This window comes from Hyperoodon ampullatus, assembly GCF_949752795.1.
Source record: "Hyperoodon ampullatus genome assembly, chromosome: 4".
Taxonomy (NCBI): Eukaryota; Metazoa; Chordata; class Mammalia; order Artiodactyla; family Ziphiidae; genus Hyperoodon; species Hyperoodon ampullatus.
In genome coordinates, this window is record NC_136917.1 from 16,399,411 (window position 1) to 16,415,687 (window position 16,277).

The 16,277-nt window shown below is 41.4% G+C and overlaps 1 protein-coding gene across 2 annotated transcripts in view; it reads right to left on the bottom strand.

The window, feature by feature from the left end:
- UBTD2 (ubiquitin domain containing 2) overlaps positions 1-9,230 on the bottom strand; it is a gene marked incomplete at both ends in the record, with an annotated part of 58,355 nt that extends 49,125 nt beyond the window's left edge. For both annotated transcript variants that reach the window (XM_079702034.1, XM_079702033.1), the window contains one exon: positions 9,161-9,230. In XM_079702034.1, coding sequence (XP_079558160.1) covers positions 9,161-9,230 — 70 coding nt within the window. The remainder of the gene's footprint in view (positions 1-9,160) is intronic.
- Positions 9,231-16,277: the final 7,047 nt, after the last annotated feature.

A 16,277-nucleotide genomic window follows, 5' to 3' on the forward strand; every position in this document is an offset into this window, starting at 1 on the left:
GTCTCACAACTTTGTCTATTGACTATGCCAATTATGCCTTCCAAAATCTGACAACATGCCCCGATAACTTCATGTCTCACCATTCCCTCCACAGGCTTCTTGCCAGCCCCCCAAATGCCATGTTTTTTCCTATTTCTATACAAGCGATTTCCTCTGCACACAGAATGCCTTCTGCCTCTTCATCTACTCATCTTTCAAGACCAACTTCTTGTATCACCTCCAATGAAGTTTTCTGACAGCGCTCCACACTGCTCCTTGAACTTCCATAATACTTTTTTCATTGCTATAGAGACTTTTTAAACTTTTCCTTATTATTTAAATGTATGATTCCTTCATTAGACCATAAGCTAACCTGATTTCACAGAGCAAGTCTTACTTATATCTCTACTTATAGCTAGCTTCAAGTGCTGGCAATTAGAAATAACAGAAGCTGTCTCTTTTTAAAAGACAGCTTTTTCCTTTCAGGAAGAACCTAAAAAATAAAGTGTTTGCCCTGAGTTGAAAGTGATAGTTTATTATGAAGCAGATTCATACCTTGAATGACTTGGACTATTTGTTACTCTGCCCCTTTGATACTCTTGTCACACAGCCCACAAGCATGGAAACTATCTGAACAGATGCAAAGAAGCAATCTGACCTTGCTGATACCTACAAGCCAATTATAATAAATGCATAAAATTATCTGAAGGGTTTCTTGTGAGGGTAAGAACTTAAACAGAGAAGTCCCAAAGTCACTAATTCATTACCTATTGAAGTCTTGAGCAAATGTATATCATTAAGACTTCACACTCAAGTAAAATTCATATAAAATTACCCCCACATGTAAATCTCTCTTTTTCTTAGCTACCTTCAACAGAAATTTCATTTCTAAAAACAGAGCTATAATGGAAACTTCTAAAAGTTTTACTGCAAACATGAAAAAATATGGCATTACACTACCCAATGTATACTCAGCAATATTTAACCACTCAGCTCAATATATGGAGTATATTCAAAAGCAAGCTTGATTCTTGCTGCCCTCAAGTCAAAGTAGCTGATGCAAGATGAATACATGCTTGATTGTTCTTGGCCAACACACATGCATCTTTAAGTACATACGCATTAGTAAAGTCTCAACCTATGGTCCTTGAACTACCAGTGAATCATGAGGAGACTGCTGGTAGCCTAGTACTGCCCGACAAGCAGAAGCAGAAAGCTGGGTAGGGATGGTGAGGGGTGGCAGGGAGAATCAGGTGCAGTGGTCCACCAAATGAAGATAAACCATTCAGGTGGTCTGCAGTAAGGAAAAAGGAGAGAATCACTAAATCAGCAAATTGATCTCCCAATTAATATGATCATGTTGCTTACCAAAATCAACCTAATGCTCCCTTGCAACAAGAGAAGAATGTGTTTCGGTCAAAAACCACTAGAGAGATAATTCATTAACATAAAGGCAAAAGTTCCTTATTACTGTTATTAACACTCAATAATCATTCACATTAGAAGACTCACCTGGGTAAAGTACTACTAGCAAGGTGCTGCCAAAGCTTTGCATTTACAGTAAGAAAATAAGATTTAAAAATAAAATCCACTGATTACAATTTCTCCATAAGAAAGACAGGTATTATAGACTAGGGCCATCAACAATCAAAGGAATGACAATTCCTATCATTTCTAGTGGCTTAAATCTTCTGTCCATGCTGTGTATCACTAGCAACTTATTCCTAAATATAAAATCAGAGATGAAAAAGACAGCCCATTTAATATCCATAATGAGACTGTTCTTTCAAAATGTCTTTCCAACATAAATTCCAAAATAATCTTGACTCAGAAAAAATTTCAACCCTCTACTTAGTAGAAAATTGAAAACGAGTGGGACTAGCCCAGTGGAAGGTAGCTGATGAGGCGGGGGCTACAACATACCATGTCAGTTTTTTATGTAAACCGGAGTTTTAAAATCTTTTCTCAAAGAGGATTCAGCTTGCCCCATATGGCAGTATTTTCCAACTGTAGCTTCCCTGGCCTAATTTCAGTTCTCATACCTATTGGACCTACCTACCCACCCACAGTACCACTCACTGTATTTCCAACCTGCATTTTCTTGCTGTATATGTCCCTTTTGGTTCTTTCCACACAACTCCACTCCTAGTCAAATCAGCCACCCTCTGCTTTATCAAGTAAATGCCTCCTATTTCACAGTATGTCTCTCTCCAAATGGTATGAAATTTTATGCATCCCTCTGATAAAGCCCCAGAGCTCACCAACCCCCCCCAAAAAATGAAAGATTTTTACTTCTACTGTCACACTAGGGATAAAAAAGGAGGAGACTTAATCTTTAGTCCTAGTCATGTTCAGTGTGCTTCATTTTTTACTATAGGCACAGTCCTAACAGTAGAAGCAAAAGAAAATTCAATAAGCAACCTCGTTAGATGATGTGTATAAATAATATATGGGACACTGAAAATATATAAGGAATAGATTTGCATATTCTGGTGAAGAAAGTAACCGATAGGCTTCCCTGGTGGCACAGTGGTTAAGAATCCGCCTGCCAATGCGAGGGACACAGGTTCGATCCCTGGCCCAGGAAGATCCCACATGCAGCGGAACAACTAAGCCCCTGTGCTACAAATACTGAGCCTGCATTCTAGAGCTCGCGAGCCACAACTACAGAGCCCGCATGTCACAGCTACTGAAGCCCACGCGCCTAGAGCCCATGCTCCGCAACAAGAGAAGCCACCACAATGAGAAGTCTGTGCACCATAACAAAGGGTAGCCCCTGCTCGCCGCAACTTGAGAAACCCCGTGCACAGCAACAAAAACCCAACACAGCCAAAAAAATAAAAACAAATAAATAAATTAATTTTTTTAAAAAAAGAGTAACTGATGTCTTGTAGAGGATGTTTTTGTTCTGAAGTACACCAACCTCAAAAGGGCTGTTGGTATATTCTGGGGCTGGATGCCTAAAAAGTCTATCTTGTATTAGGATATGAGTCAAACTACAACTAGAATTTCTGTAACCACCGTACTAGAATGAAAAGTTCAAATACAATCAGATCTATCAGTTTCACAGGCAGAACTGTTTTCCCATTTCCCAATAATTCAACAAAATTCAATATACTAAGTACTTACTATGGTCAGGTCCTGAGAGGTGATTCTCATTTCTCTACCTTTTGTGAAATTTTCATGACTCAATTCTTAGTACTTTCCTCCTCTTTTTACTTACTTATAGCAATCACTCACTTTTACACCTTCAGTCAACCCCCAGGTGATTCCAAAATCCACATTCATAATCCTGAACATTTAGGAGTTCCATATCTAAACTTCTGCACCGTCCTAAATGATATCTCAACTTAAAAATTCTTCTGTCATCTAAACCTTAAGCCACCTCAATATTCTCGGTTACCCAGGTTCACAAACATGGTATTTTCTTTTCTGTATCCACCCCTACATCCAATAAATCACCAAGTCCTGCCGTTTTTTTTTTTTTTTACCCTAGTGAGTTCCTCACTCCAGTCTCTTCCCATTGTAAGCAATCCTCTATCAATGTTTCTCGAACTTTAACGTGCATGGGAATCATTTGAGAATCTTGTTAAAATGCAGATTCTGATTCAATAGTTCAGGGCTAGGGCCTGAGATTCTGCGTTTCTAACATGCTCCCATGTGATGGCAATGCTGCTGGTTGAGGGACCACACCTTTGAGCAGCTGAGGCCACTTTGTTTTCCTTTATTCCCTCAGCATGTGCACAATTTATTCAATGGTATTTTTATCTGTTTAAATAGTGTTTTATAGTTGCTTCATGTGTGCATATTTTATTACGCTTTCCTAAAAAAGGATTCTGACACACTCAAGAAATACGATAATGATTCCTTTTTTTGGAACAACAGCAACCAATACAAAGTTAGGCATATTATGGGTACTCAGTGCTTGTTGATTTTAAAATGCTTCCCCAGAAAATACAACAATCACCTCTTGATTACGAAGTTGAAGCAATTTACGGATTACCTTTGTCAACTTTTTAAAAGCCATTTAACTGCAGGTGCTTCCCTGGTGGTGCAGTGATTAAGAATCCGCCTGCTAATGCAGGGGACAGGGTTCGACCCCTGGTCCGGGAAGATCCCACATGCCACGGAGCAACTAAGCCCGTGAGCCACAACTACTGAGCCTGCGCTCTAGAGCCCACGTGCCACAACTACTGAAGCCCACGCACCTAGAGGCCTTGCTCCACAACAAGAGAAGCCACTGCAAGGAGAAGCCCGCGCAGAGCAACAAAGACCCAACGCAGCCAAAAATAAAAATAAATAAATAGTTATAAAAAATAAAATAAAATAAAAACCATTTCACTGCAAACCAATCTTTTCACCAGATCTGACAGAGGAAATAAGCTTAAAACAGCTTTCTATTCATAGTTAAGAAAGCAAATGTTAATTTGTGAATTACTGGTTATAGATTTATTCTTTCTCCATCAGTGAAGGATTAAATACACATTTAAAACTGAAACTATAAGCACAGGCAACAAAGGGAAAAACAGATATACTGGACTTCATTAAACTTTTGTGCATCAAAAGACACCATCAAGAGAGTGAAAAGACAACCTACAGAATGGGAGAAAATATCTGCAAATCATGTGTCTTGATAAGGGTTTAATATACAGAATAAATAAAGAACTCTTACAGCTCAACAACAACAAAACCCCAAACAACCCAATTAAAAAATAGGCAAAGGACTTAAGTAGACATTTCTATCTATTAAAAGAAGATATTCAAATGCCAAATGAGCACATTAACATCACTAGCCATTACAAAGTGCAAGCCAAAACTACAATGAGATACCACTCACTTCACACCCACTAGAGAGGCTATAATTTTTAAAACGGGAAATAACAAGTGTTGGTGAAAATGTGGAGAAACTGGAACCCTCGTACGCTGCTAGTAGGAATATAAAATGGTACAGCCACTGTAGGGAAGTTTGGCAGTTCCTCAAAAAGGTAAACACAGAATTACCACATGACCTATCAATTCCTAGGTTCTCCTAGGTATATATCCAAAAGCACTGAAAACAGGGACTCAGCTATGTGTACACCAAAGTTCACAGCTGCATTATTCACAACAGCCAAAAAGTGGAGACAATACAAATGTCATCAATGGATGAAGAGAGAATCAAAATGTGGCGTATATATATACAATGAAATATTATTCAGCCATAAAAAGGATTTAGTATTGATACTTGCTACAACAGGATAAACCTGGAAGACATGTAAGTGAAATATACCACCAACAAAACAATAAACATTGTATGATTCTGTTTATATGAAATATCTACAATAGGCAAATTCAGAGACAAAACGTACATCAGCGGTTACCATAGGTTGGGAGGAGAGGGGAGCAAAGATACTGCTTAATGGATCCAGAGTCTGTTTGTAGTGATAAAAAACTCTGGAAATTCACAGTGATGATGGTTGCACGTTGTGAATATAATTAATGCCACTGACTGTACACTTAAAAGTGGTAGGGGCTTTCCTGGTGGCGCAGTGGTTGAGAGTCCGCCTGCCAATGCAGGGGACACGGGTTCGTGCCCCGGTCCGGGAATATCCCACATGCCGCGGAGCGGCTGGGCCCGTGAGCCATGGCCGCTGAGCCTGCGCGTCCGGAGCCTGTGCTCTGCAACAGGAGAGGCCACAACAGTGAGAGGCCCGCGTACCGCAAAGGAAAAAAAAAGTGGTTAAGGTGGAGAGTTTTATATGTATTTTACTAAAATTTTTAAAACATAAAACTAGAAAAAAAGAAAAAAACTAGCATTCTTTATTATAGCCCTGAGTTTAAGCTCTGACTCTGCCATTTGTAAGCTATGCCATGTTAAGCAAGTTATTTAATTTCTCCCAGCTTCAATCCATCTATAAAACAGAGATACTATGCACCTCCCAGAGTTGCTGAAGACTAAATGAGAACATAATCACAGTACCTGTTACATAATAAATACTGGATAAATGGTAGCTGTTGTTACTCAAAAACCATTGTTCCCATCAAGTAGGTGTTAAGGCTGCTATAAATGGATATCTGAAAGAATTCCATGATATTCTCAAGACACTCTGAAATAAAACAGTCAACGTTCAGCATTCAGAGTTATCCTCCTGTAAACCTGGAAACTGGTGACCGCCTGGGTCAGTAATCTTGGGATACCACTGAATGTACAGAATAAATGACGCACCCAGAAAGTGAGAACCTACTTTGTACATCACTATTTTCATTAAAGAAATGATCAAAATATGAAAAGAAGGTAACTGGCTGTCTTCAATGAATTTCATTTTATTGTTTTTTCTTCACATATTTCTTATTTTAAAAAATCCTCAGAGATTTAATTACTTGGCAAATGCCTTGGGCTAGAGCCTTGTCTAGAGGACCTAAGTGCCAACCTCAGCATCACAATGTCATAATAAGGTGGAGAACCATACAAAATATGTTGTCTACAAACGTCAAAACAATTGGGAATTCTAGGAGTGTGGAAGCTTGGAGAGACCTGTTAAATAATCTTGCATAACTCCTGTAATATACCTTTCTTGATTAAAATTAGGCATTTAAAAAATGGTCAAAGTAGCTGAAACTCAAAAACTGAATTCTAGGCAAGGTATGCCAGAAGATACAGCAATTGATTCCAAAACAATAGACAACACAAATCCTGTAACATGAATTAAGCCATTTCCATATTCTATAACCTCTTACAAAATTTTCTCAAATTTCTTCAAAGAACTAATCCACCTAGAAAGGAAGTTTTTCTCAATATACACACAATTATTTGCATACTTAAGAGACTTAGATTCCGAGGGAAAGGGAAAGTACAGTATCTCAAATAGCCAAAAAAGTTGGTTTTTTTTTTTAAAGTCATCTTACTAAGTCTGCTGATATTCAGAAAGTGAAGCCATTCTAAAACGGTGATGTTTGCACCACACCATGGATGTAATTAAATCTGTCATGAAAAGCATCGGAAACTGTACTTAACTCCATGCTGATAAAAAAAATTTCATAGGCCAATATGTCCGGATTAAAACTACTAACGACTGTTGTACGTCTGAAAAGTGAAGGATCTGTGCCAACACCCTTAGGAAAAAGTCTTTCCCTTCCCAACAAAAATCTATCATAATAAGCAAGAAACTATTTAACATGTTAACCTGAAACACTCACCTGAGCTAATTCCTTTAAACCACAATTAACTCTTTAACGATCATGACAATAATGAAGAATAAAGGCCTCCCTAATTAAATTCCAGAAGTAATCCTTTTATGCCACACAGCTCATTCCTTCACCCCAGTTACATCAGGGTCATGCCTTCTCTCCAGAAAAAAAATAAAGAGGTTTGGTGATTGAGGTTCCTTTTTTCTAAACTTTATTTCAAAAAGGTAAAGCACAGCTTAAGATCCAGAGAACTCAGTTCTCAAAGAAACTGATACTATAGTTATCTAACTAGATACCATTGGTAATAAATTACCAAAAGCTAATACTTCTTGCTTTAAAAGGCCCATGCTAATAATGCCTGGCTGGTCATAAGTCACACTACCCAAAGGCCATAAAACCATAAATTGGTTCAAGTGCATTACCAACAACAGAAAAACGTTGAATTAGAATATTAAAATAAGTGTGAAAAATTTTAATTAAAACTAAACACTACCTATAACAAGCACACTACCTAAACTTACTAAAAAGTAACACCACCTATAGTTCAGTACCATTATCACCTCACCCGCAGGAAGAATCATCTGACCCCAAAGTTGATCTTAACCTAAGGGTGTTTTCAATCATGCCCTTTTTATCTTCCTGCCCTGTTTTCAGGGCAAATCTCACTGTTAATGTGCCACTGAGTAATTATGCTCTGACTTGAAATGCACTATAAAGTGCCGTTTTCATGGACGATTTTTTCAAGGCACGCTTCGCTGAGCTCTCAAACTATTTACTCAGGACTCAGACATACAGGATGCCCATACATTTTAAATGAAGTGGCATGGCTAAACATCAGGCAATTCAGGACATTCATCAGCCAAACCATTCATGTACATGGTTTATAGATGGAGTTTAGTGACAGGCAAGCAGCTGGTCTAAATGCTAGCTAGCATGTTAAAAAAAAGTTGTAAACCCACCCATCCCCAAACGACTTAATCTAGGAACTTATGCCCCACATTTTGAGACGTCTAACACAAGGCTGGAACAAAACCAACACTGTCATCTTTGCTGTTCCTAAAAGCCATTTCTTATTTAAAACATTCTGTCCTCTACACAAGCTACAGAATGGACTCAGCAAGAGATCATTTAACTAAAAGTAGAATTAACTGTATTATTCTTCTGCTATACTACAACACCGATTGCATTAAAATACTCTCCTCAGCAAACTGCTTTTTACAATAAATAAGAAGTGCGTTTCGTGTTACAAAAACTTTTACAGTACCGATCCTGCTAGGGCAAACGGACTCTCAGGCATTTGTACTTTTATCCTACATATTTTCCTTTACGTAAGACGGACAGGAATTTGACTAGCCCACCCCGACACTGGTCCAACACCCCCGGGCTGCAACAAGAAGCCACGTTTTACTCGGGAAGACCGTTCCCCACCCCTCGTTAAAGTAATGCCTGTGGCCGCTTGAGACTTCCCCAGCCGAGCTCCAGAAACTTGCAGGTTTAAATGGCCAAACTGGAACCAACCAGGGCAGCTGTCATCTGAAACTCAGGAAAGCTGAGACCAGCCAACTCTGCTGAACAAGGACGGGTGCGGAGAGATGTGATGGGGCGCGTCGGAGGGAAGGCATCAGGCTCCCCCCCACCCCCCATCAATTGGCTTTTCTGCAACCCCAGCGCCGCCATCCTGTTCCTGAATAATTAAACCAACTGGAGAGGGAGTGAGGTGGCCAGAGACAGTTTCTGGTCCGAGTTTCCCGAGCCGAGGCGGTGGGGTCGAGAGGCCGAGGGCTACATCCCCGGAGCGCTGAGGGCTTTATCGGGGGCCAGGGAGAAAAGGGGGCGACCTCGCGGCCGGCGGGGCGGCCGGAAGCGGAGCGCGGGGAGTGACGTGGAGGCGGGGATGACAAAGGGGCACGGGGACCCCGGCCGCGCGGCCCGCGGGCCCGCAGGGGCCGGGACAGGTGGCCGGGCCTGGAAGGGAACAATGGGGGGCCGAGGCTGCCCCCTGGCGCTCACCTACCTCCGGTGCCCTCCGAGTTCTCGTTGAGGCTGCCCGAGGAGTCGTGCTGGGCGCCCACACACCCGCCCATGGGGGCCCCCGGCGCCTCGTCCGCCACCGCCGGGCGCTCGTCCGGGCCCGCCGCCGCCTCTGCCGCCTCCGGCGCCGCCGCCGCCGCCGCCACCGAGCTCCGGACAGGCGCGCCGCTCCTCTCGCCCGCCGCGGCCCAGCCTCCGCCCCCCTCGCCGCTCCACCCACCGCCTTGGTTCGGCCCCTTCCTCCGCGCCCACTTCTACCTCAGTCCCCGGGCCGCCCGCCCGGCAGGCCTGTCCCGCGCGCCGCCCTCGCCTCCGGCTCGGCCCCGGCAGGCTGGGGCTGGCCCATCCCGGGCGAGCCGCAGCGCCCGCCTCACCCCTTCACAGCCCCGCACACCCGCGTCCAGGCGAGCCCAGCGCCGGCGCCGCCCGACCGCCAGGCCCCATCGGCCCCCCACGCCACGGCGCCGCCCTCCGCTCCCGAGGCCTGGGCTCCGCCGGGCCACCCCGGAACAGCCAGGGAGGGCGGGGCCGCGGGAAGCCGCGCACTGATTGGCTGCGGGCGGGGCCGCGGGCGGAGGGGTAGCCGGGAGGCGACGAGGCAAGAGGAGGGCGCCTCCGAGCTGGCGGAAAGGAGGTGATTCGGCGATTGCTCCCGGGGACTAGGCGTGGAAGGCAGGCGTGGAAGAGGGAAAGGCGAAGACGGGAAGAAGAAAGGAAGTCGATGAAGGGAGAGAGAGCAGGAAAGGAGGAGCAAAAGTGAGAAAGGAGAAGTGGAAAGGGGCGAAATCGAGTTTCTGACTCCTCGGGCGGCGTCAGCTCTTTCTTGTAGGAGCGGGTCGGGAGCGGAAGGTGGTGGTGCACAGAGCAGTAGTGATGGGAGACTCGCAGGCGGGGTCCCAAATAACTGGCGGAGGGAATGCATTAGGCTGGCCGAAGGATGAAGTCCCAGCACCTTTTGGATTTGTGTAGAGTTCAATGGGTTGGTATCCCGAGTCTAGGCTTACCCTTGCCTGCCCCACCCCCTTGCCCCCTAAAAATCTCTGTGCCCCATTATTAGACGTAGAGGCGGTCATTGTGGTTGCAAACAACTCAGATTACAGAGGCAAGCCATCCGGTGCAGGGAGAGAGAAGCGTGGACCTTAGTTCAGGGGACGTGGGCTAGTTTCATTCTCACAGGACTGATTATTCAGCCACAGTGCTACTTCTCAAGATCCTCCCTTTAAGTATCCTAAATCGTCTTTAGAACAAAGTGAAATATAAATAAATAAAATACCCTGCTTTTTCTAAACTAGAATTTGGTACACTGACCACGCCCGACGTTCTTGGCGGTTGCTGTCCCAGTCTAAGCCAAATTGTTAATGGTCCCTTCAGAATCGTGCTTCTTGCCATGATGCCTTAAAATTTTTATCACCTCGTTTGGGTCTTTCTAAAGCTTATTTCTGCCTAAGAGCTGTTTTAACTATCTGCTCCATTTTTATAATCAGATTTCTTTTTTTAACATCCTGGGTCAGCTTTTGCTTAGCATTAAAGAAACAGTTTTAAGTAAAATACCTAGGAAAGAGACACTATGCAGCTTGGAATTTGCGTTTAAATATATCTTCATACACTGCTGGTGGACGTGTAAATTGGTTCAATCTTTTTGCAAAGCAATTTGGAAACACAGATCAAGAGCCTTAGAAATGTTCATACCCTTTGACTCAGGATTATCCCACATGTGGGAATCTAGCTCACAGAAATAGTCCAAAAGAGAGACAAAGATTCATTTGATAATCAGATTAAAATGAATGTCCAACGAACAAACAAAACCCTATACTTATATGAAAACACAGAAACGCCTTGTGAGAAATAGAAATCTGCTATATTAAATTTATACTGACAAATTAGCGTTGTCCTGGGTACTCATGAACATTCAAAGAGCTTATATACAAGTGACATCTTTAAGAGTTTTCAGAGGGTTCTCTGATATTCAGTTACTGTGTTATAAAGGCTTCTATCCGATCACTCTCTGCTAAGTATTCACATTGGCAGACGGACACATCACTTCGTCACTTCCCCAAAGGAGAGAAGCTGCATACTGATATCTTCAAAGGGATTGCTTTGTTCTAAATTTTGCTCTAGAAACTGTAGAAACCAAGACTTCCACAATGTCTATTAAACAGATGGTAGGCACCCAAGTGATGAGTGCTTTCTGAGGAGCATTGAGGAGCTGGCACTAGGAAGAGAGAGCAATGTCATTGAGAAATTCTTAGCCATGGATGTTCTCCACCTTGCCTTTATCTTAGACCAGAGACAGAAATTCCCAGGACAGAGTAATGTGGTAGTTAAGGGCCCCACAGAATCTGGCTTCTATCCTGTACTAGTGTATGACCTTAAATTTCTGTACAGCTCAGTTTCCTCACCTGTAAAATTGGGCCAATAATAATTCTGCAAACCCTGTGGGAACTCCTTATTAACTCTCCTCCTTACTTCACCTCTAGTCTAGCATCACCTGTCTAACCATACTGCATGACCCAATCTACTTAAGATGTTTTATATAAACATGTCTTTGTGTGTGTGCTTTTCTACTTTTTTATAACATCTTTATTGAGGTATAATTCATATATCATATATTTCACCAGTTTAAAGGATAGGATTCAAATAAATTGGTGCAGCCACCATGGAAAACAGCATGGAGATTCCTCAAAAAATTAAGAATAAAACTACCATGTGATCCAGCAATTCCACTTCTGGGTATTTATCCAAAGAAAATTAAAAACACTAACTTGGGACTTCCCTGGTGGCGCAGTGGTTAAGAATCTGCCTGCCAACGCAGAGAACACAGGTTCGAGCCCTGGTCCAGGAAGATCCCACGTGCTGTGGAGCAACTGAGCCCGCATGCCACAACTACTGAACCCGCATGCCACAACTACTGAAGCCCACGCACCTAGAGCCTGTGCTCCACAACAAGAGAAGCCACTGCAATGAGAAGCCCATGCACCTCAACAAAGAGTAGCCCCTGCTCACCACAACTAGAAAAGGCCACGCAGCAACGAAGACCCAACGCAGCCAAAAATAAATAAATTTATTAAAAAAAAAACACTAACTTGAAGAGATGTGTGTACCCCCATGTTCACTGTGGCACTATTTACAATAGCCAAGATATGGAAACAACCTAAGTGTGATCAGTGGATGAACAGATAGAGAAAATGTGGTGTATATATACAATGGAATATTATTGAGCCATAAAAAGGAGACCTTGTCATCTGTGACAACATAGATGGACCTCGAGGGCATTATGCTATGTGAAATAAGTCAGACAGAGAAAGATAAATACTGTATGATCTTACTTACATGTGGAATCTAAAAAAAAACAATGTAACTCATAGATACAGAAAACAGGTTGTTGCCAGAGGCAGCAGGTGGTGTGTTAGCAAAATGGGTGAAGGAATCAAAAGGTACAAACTTCCAGTTATAAAAGAAATAAGTCACAGTGATGTAAGGTACAGCATGGTGGCTATAGTTAATAACACTGTATTGCATATTTGAAAGTTGCTAATGGACCTTTCATACAAATGGGGATCATATGAGGTCTTTTGTGACTGGTTTCTCTCATGTAGCATAATGTTTTCAAAGTTTATCCATGTTGTAGCATGTATCAGTACTTCACTCCTTTTTATGACTGAATAATATTCCATTGTGTGGATATACTACATTTTGTTTGTCTGTACATCAGTTGGTGAGCATTTAGGTTGTTTCCACTTTTTGGCTATTATGAATAAAGCTGTTGTGAACATTCATGTACAAGTTTTTCTGTGAATGTAGGTTTTCAATTGTTCTGGGTAGATACTTAGCGGTGAAATTGCTTGGTCATATGGTAACTCTATGTTTAAGTTTCTGAGGAATTGTCAAACTGAATTTTCTGAAACAGCTGTACCATTTTATGTTCCCACTAGCAGTTTATAAAGGGATATAAAATGATGCAGCCATTTTGGGTATGTAGTGTATGTCATTGGGATTTTGACTTGCATTTCCCCAATGACTAATAATGTTAAGTGTATTTTCATGTGCTTATTGACCATTTGTATATCTGTTTTTTGGAAAAATGTCTACTCAGATCCTTGGCCCACTTAAAAATAGGATTATTTGTCTTTTTATATTGAGTAGTAAGGGTTCATCATATATTCTGATGAATAGCCCTTAGCAGATATATGATTTGCAAATATTGTCTCCCATTGTGGATTGTCTTCTAATTTTGTTGATAGTGCACCTTTGAAGCATGAAAGTTTTTAATTTTGATAAAAAGTCTATTTTACCTATTTTTTCTTTGGTTTCTTGTGCTTTGGACCTCATACCTAAGAAACCATTGTCTAATCCAAAGCCATGAAGATTTATACTTGTTTTCCTCTAAGAGTTTTACAGTTTCAGCTCTGACTTTTAGGTCTTTAATCCACTTTGTGCTAATTTTTGTATATGGTATGAAGTAGGGGTCCAACTTCATTCTCTTGCATGTGGATTTCCAGTGTCCCAGCATTTGGTGGAAAGACTGTTCTTTTCTCCATTGAATTGTCTTGGCATCCTTTTTGAAAATCAGTTGACCATAAATGTTTGAGTTTATTTCTGGACTCAATTCTATTTCTTCTTTATGTCTACATTAGTCTTTATGTCTGTTTTTATGTCAGTACCACACTATCTTGATTACTGTAGTTTTATAGTAAGTTTTGAAGTTGGGAAGTATGAACCTCCAACTTTATTCTCCTTTTCAGGATTATTTTGGCTTTCTAGATTTCTTACATTTCCATATATATTTTATCAGCTTTTCCATTTCTGCAAAAAAAAAAAAAAAGACAGCTGGAATTTTGATGGGAAATGTATTGAAACTGTAGATCAGTTTAGTGAGTATTGCCATCTTAACAATATTAACCTTCCAATTCAGGAACATGGATGTCTTTCCACTTATTTATGTCTTAAATTCCTCTCAATGACATTTTATTGTTTTCAGTGTACAAGATTTGCACTTCTTTTGTTAAATTTACTCCTAAGTATTTTATTCTTTTTCATGCTATTGTAAATAGCATGATTTTCTATTTACAAATAGATTTATTGTCTTTATTTCCTTTTCAGATGGTTTGTTACGAGCATATGGAAATACAATTGAGCTTTGTATATTGATCAAGTATCCTACAACCTTGCTGAACTTGTTTATTAGCTCCAGTAGTTTTTGTTTCATGTATTTTGGGGCTTTGTTGTTAGGTGTTATATGCTTACAATTGTTATACCTCCAGTGCCTTCTTTATTCAGCTAATTCTCCAAGGAGAACTGGCAAAGGGAAAGGAGGAAGGAGAAGAAATGGGTAGGAGGGGAAAAGGGAAGGGAGAATGAAGTCCAGTAGCTGTCAAACTCTAGTGTGGATTTCAGTCACTTGGGGAGCTTGTTAAAATCACAATTTCCCAGAGATTCTGATGGTGGAGTCTTGGAACCAGCATTTTTAATGCATGCATCAGGCGTTTCCTGATGCAGTTTGGTCCACAGATGGAATTTCAAAGAACACATGTTCTTGACAAAACTTGATTCTCCACATTCCCTGCCAACCTGTTTTTACTTTAGTCTTTCTCATCCTCTACAAATGGCACTATAGTCCATCCAATTGCTCAAGCCTCAAACTTAAGAGCTATTGGTGATTCCTCCATCTTCCTTACCTCCTGCACCCAGTCCATTATCAAGTCCTTTATATGCTATCCATTAAATATATTCTGAGTCTCTCCTCTTTTTCCCTGTCTGTGTTGCCACCAGCATCTCTCACTTTGGCTACTGCAATACCCTCCTAACTGGCCTTCCTGTACCCTTTCCCACCTCCTCCTATAATGCATTCTCCAGTCAGCAGCCATCATGATTTAAAAAATTTTTTAACATAGTACACTGCACATACTTAAAGTGTATACTTTTATAAGTTTAACAAATATATACACCTATGAATCCATCACCACAATCAACATAATGAATATATCCATCACCCCAAGAGGTTTCCTCATGCCCCTTTGTAATCCCTGTCTACTGCAACTCCCAAGTCACCTGTCCCCAGGTAACCACTGATCTGCTTTATGTCACTATAGATTACTTTGCATTTTCTAAAAATTTCTGTAAATGAAACCATACCGTATGTACTCTGTTTGGTATGGCTTCTTTCACTCAGCATAATTATTTTAAGATTCATCCATATTTTAGGGTTTATTCCTTTTAAATACTGAGTAGTTTTCCACTGTATGTTTATGCCAGTTTGTCCAATCACTTGGTGAACTTTTGGGTTGTTTCCAGCTTTTCGTGATTACAAGTAAAGTTGCTATGAACATTTGTGTACAAGTCTATGTATAGGCACATCCTTTTCTTTCTCCTGGGTAAGTATCTAGCAGTAGAATGGATCAATCATATGGTCAGGTTTTTTTTTTGGGGGGGGGGTTGTTTTTTTGTTTGTTTTTAAAGAAACTACCAAACTATATTCCAAAGTGGCCTTACTGTTTAGATTTCCATCAGTATTGTATGAAAACTCCATTCCTCCACATCATCACCAACACTTGGTTTGGGTCAGTTTTTAATATTAGCCATTCTAATAAGTATGTAGTGAGTATCTCACTGTAGTTTTAGTTTTCATTTCCCTAATGACTAATGATGTTGAATATCTTCTCCTGTTATTATCTACCATTTGTATATCTTCTTTTGTGAAGTGTATGTTCAAATCTTTTGACCATTTGTAAATTGGGTTGTTTTCTTATTACTGAGCTTTGAGAGTTCTTTATATTTTCTGGATACAACTCTTTTATCTGATATTTAATTTGCAAATATTGACTCCTCTTCTTTGCCTTATCTTTTTATTCTCTCTCTCTCTCTCTCTTTTTTTTTTTTTTTCGGTACGCGGGCCTCTCACTGTTGTGGCCTCTCCCGCCGCGGAGCACAGGCTCCGGACGCGCAGGCTCAGCGGCCATGGCTCACGGGCCCAGCCGCTCCGCGGCACATGGGATCTTCCCGGACCGGGGCACGAACCCGCGTCCCCTGCATCGGCAGGCGGACTCTCAACCACTGCGCCACCAGGGAAGCACTCTCTCTTTTTTTTTTTTAATTGGCCGCAC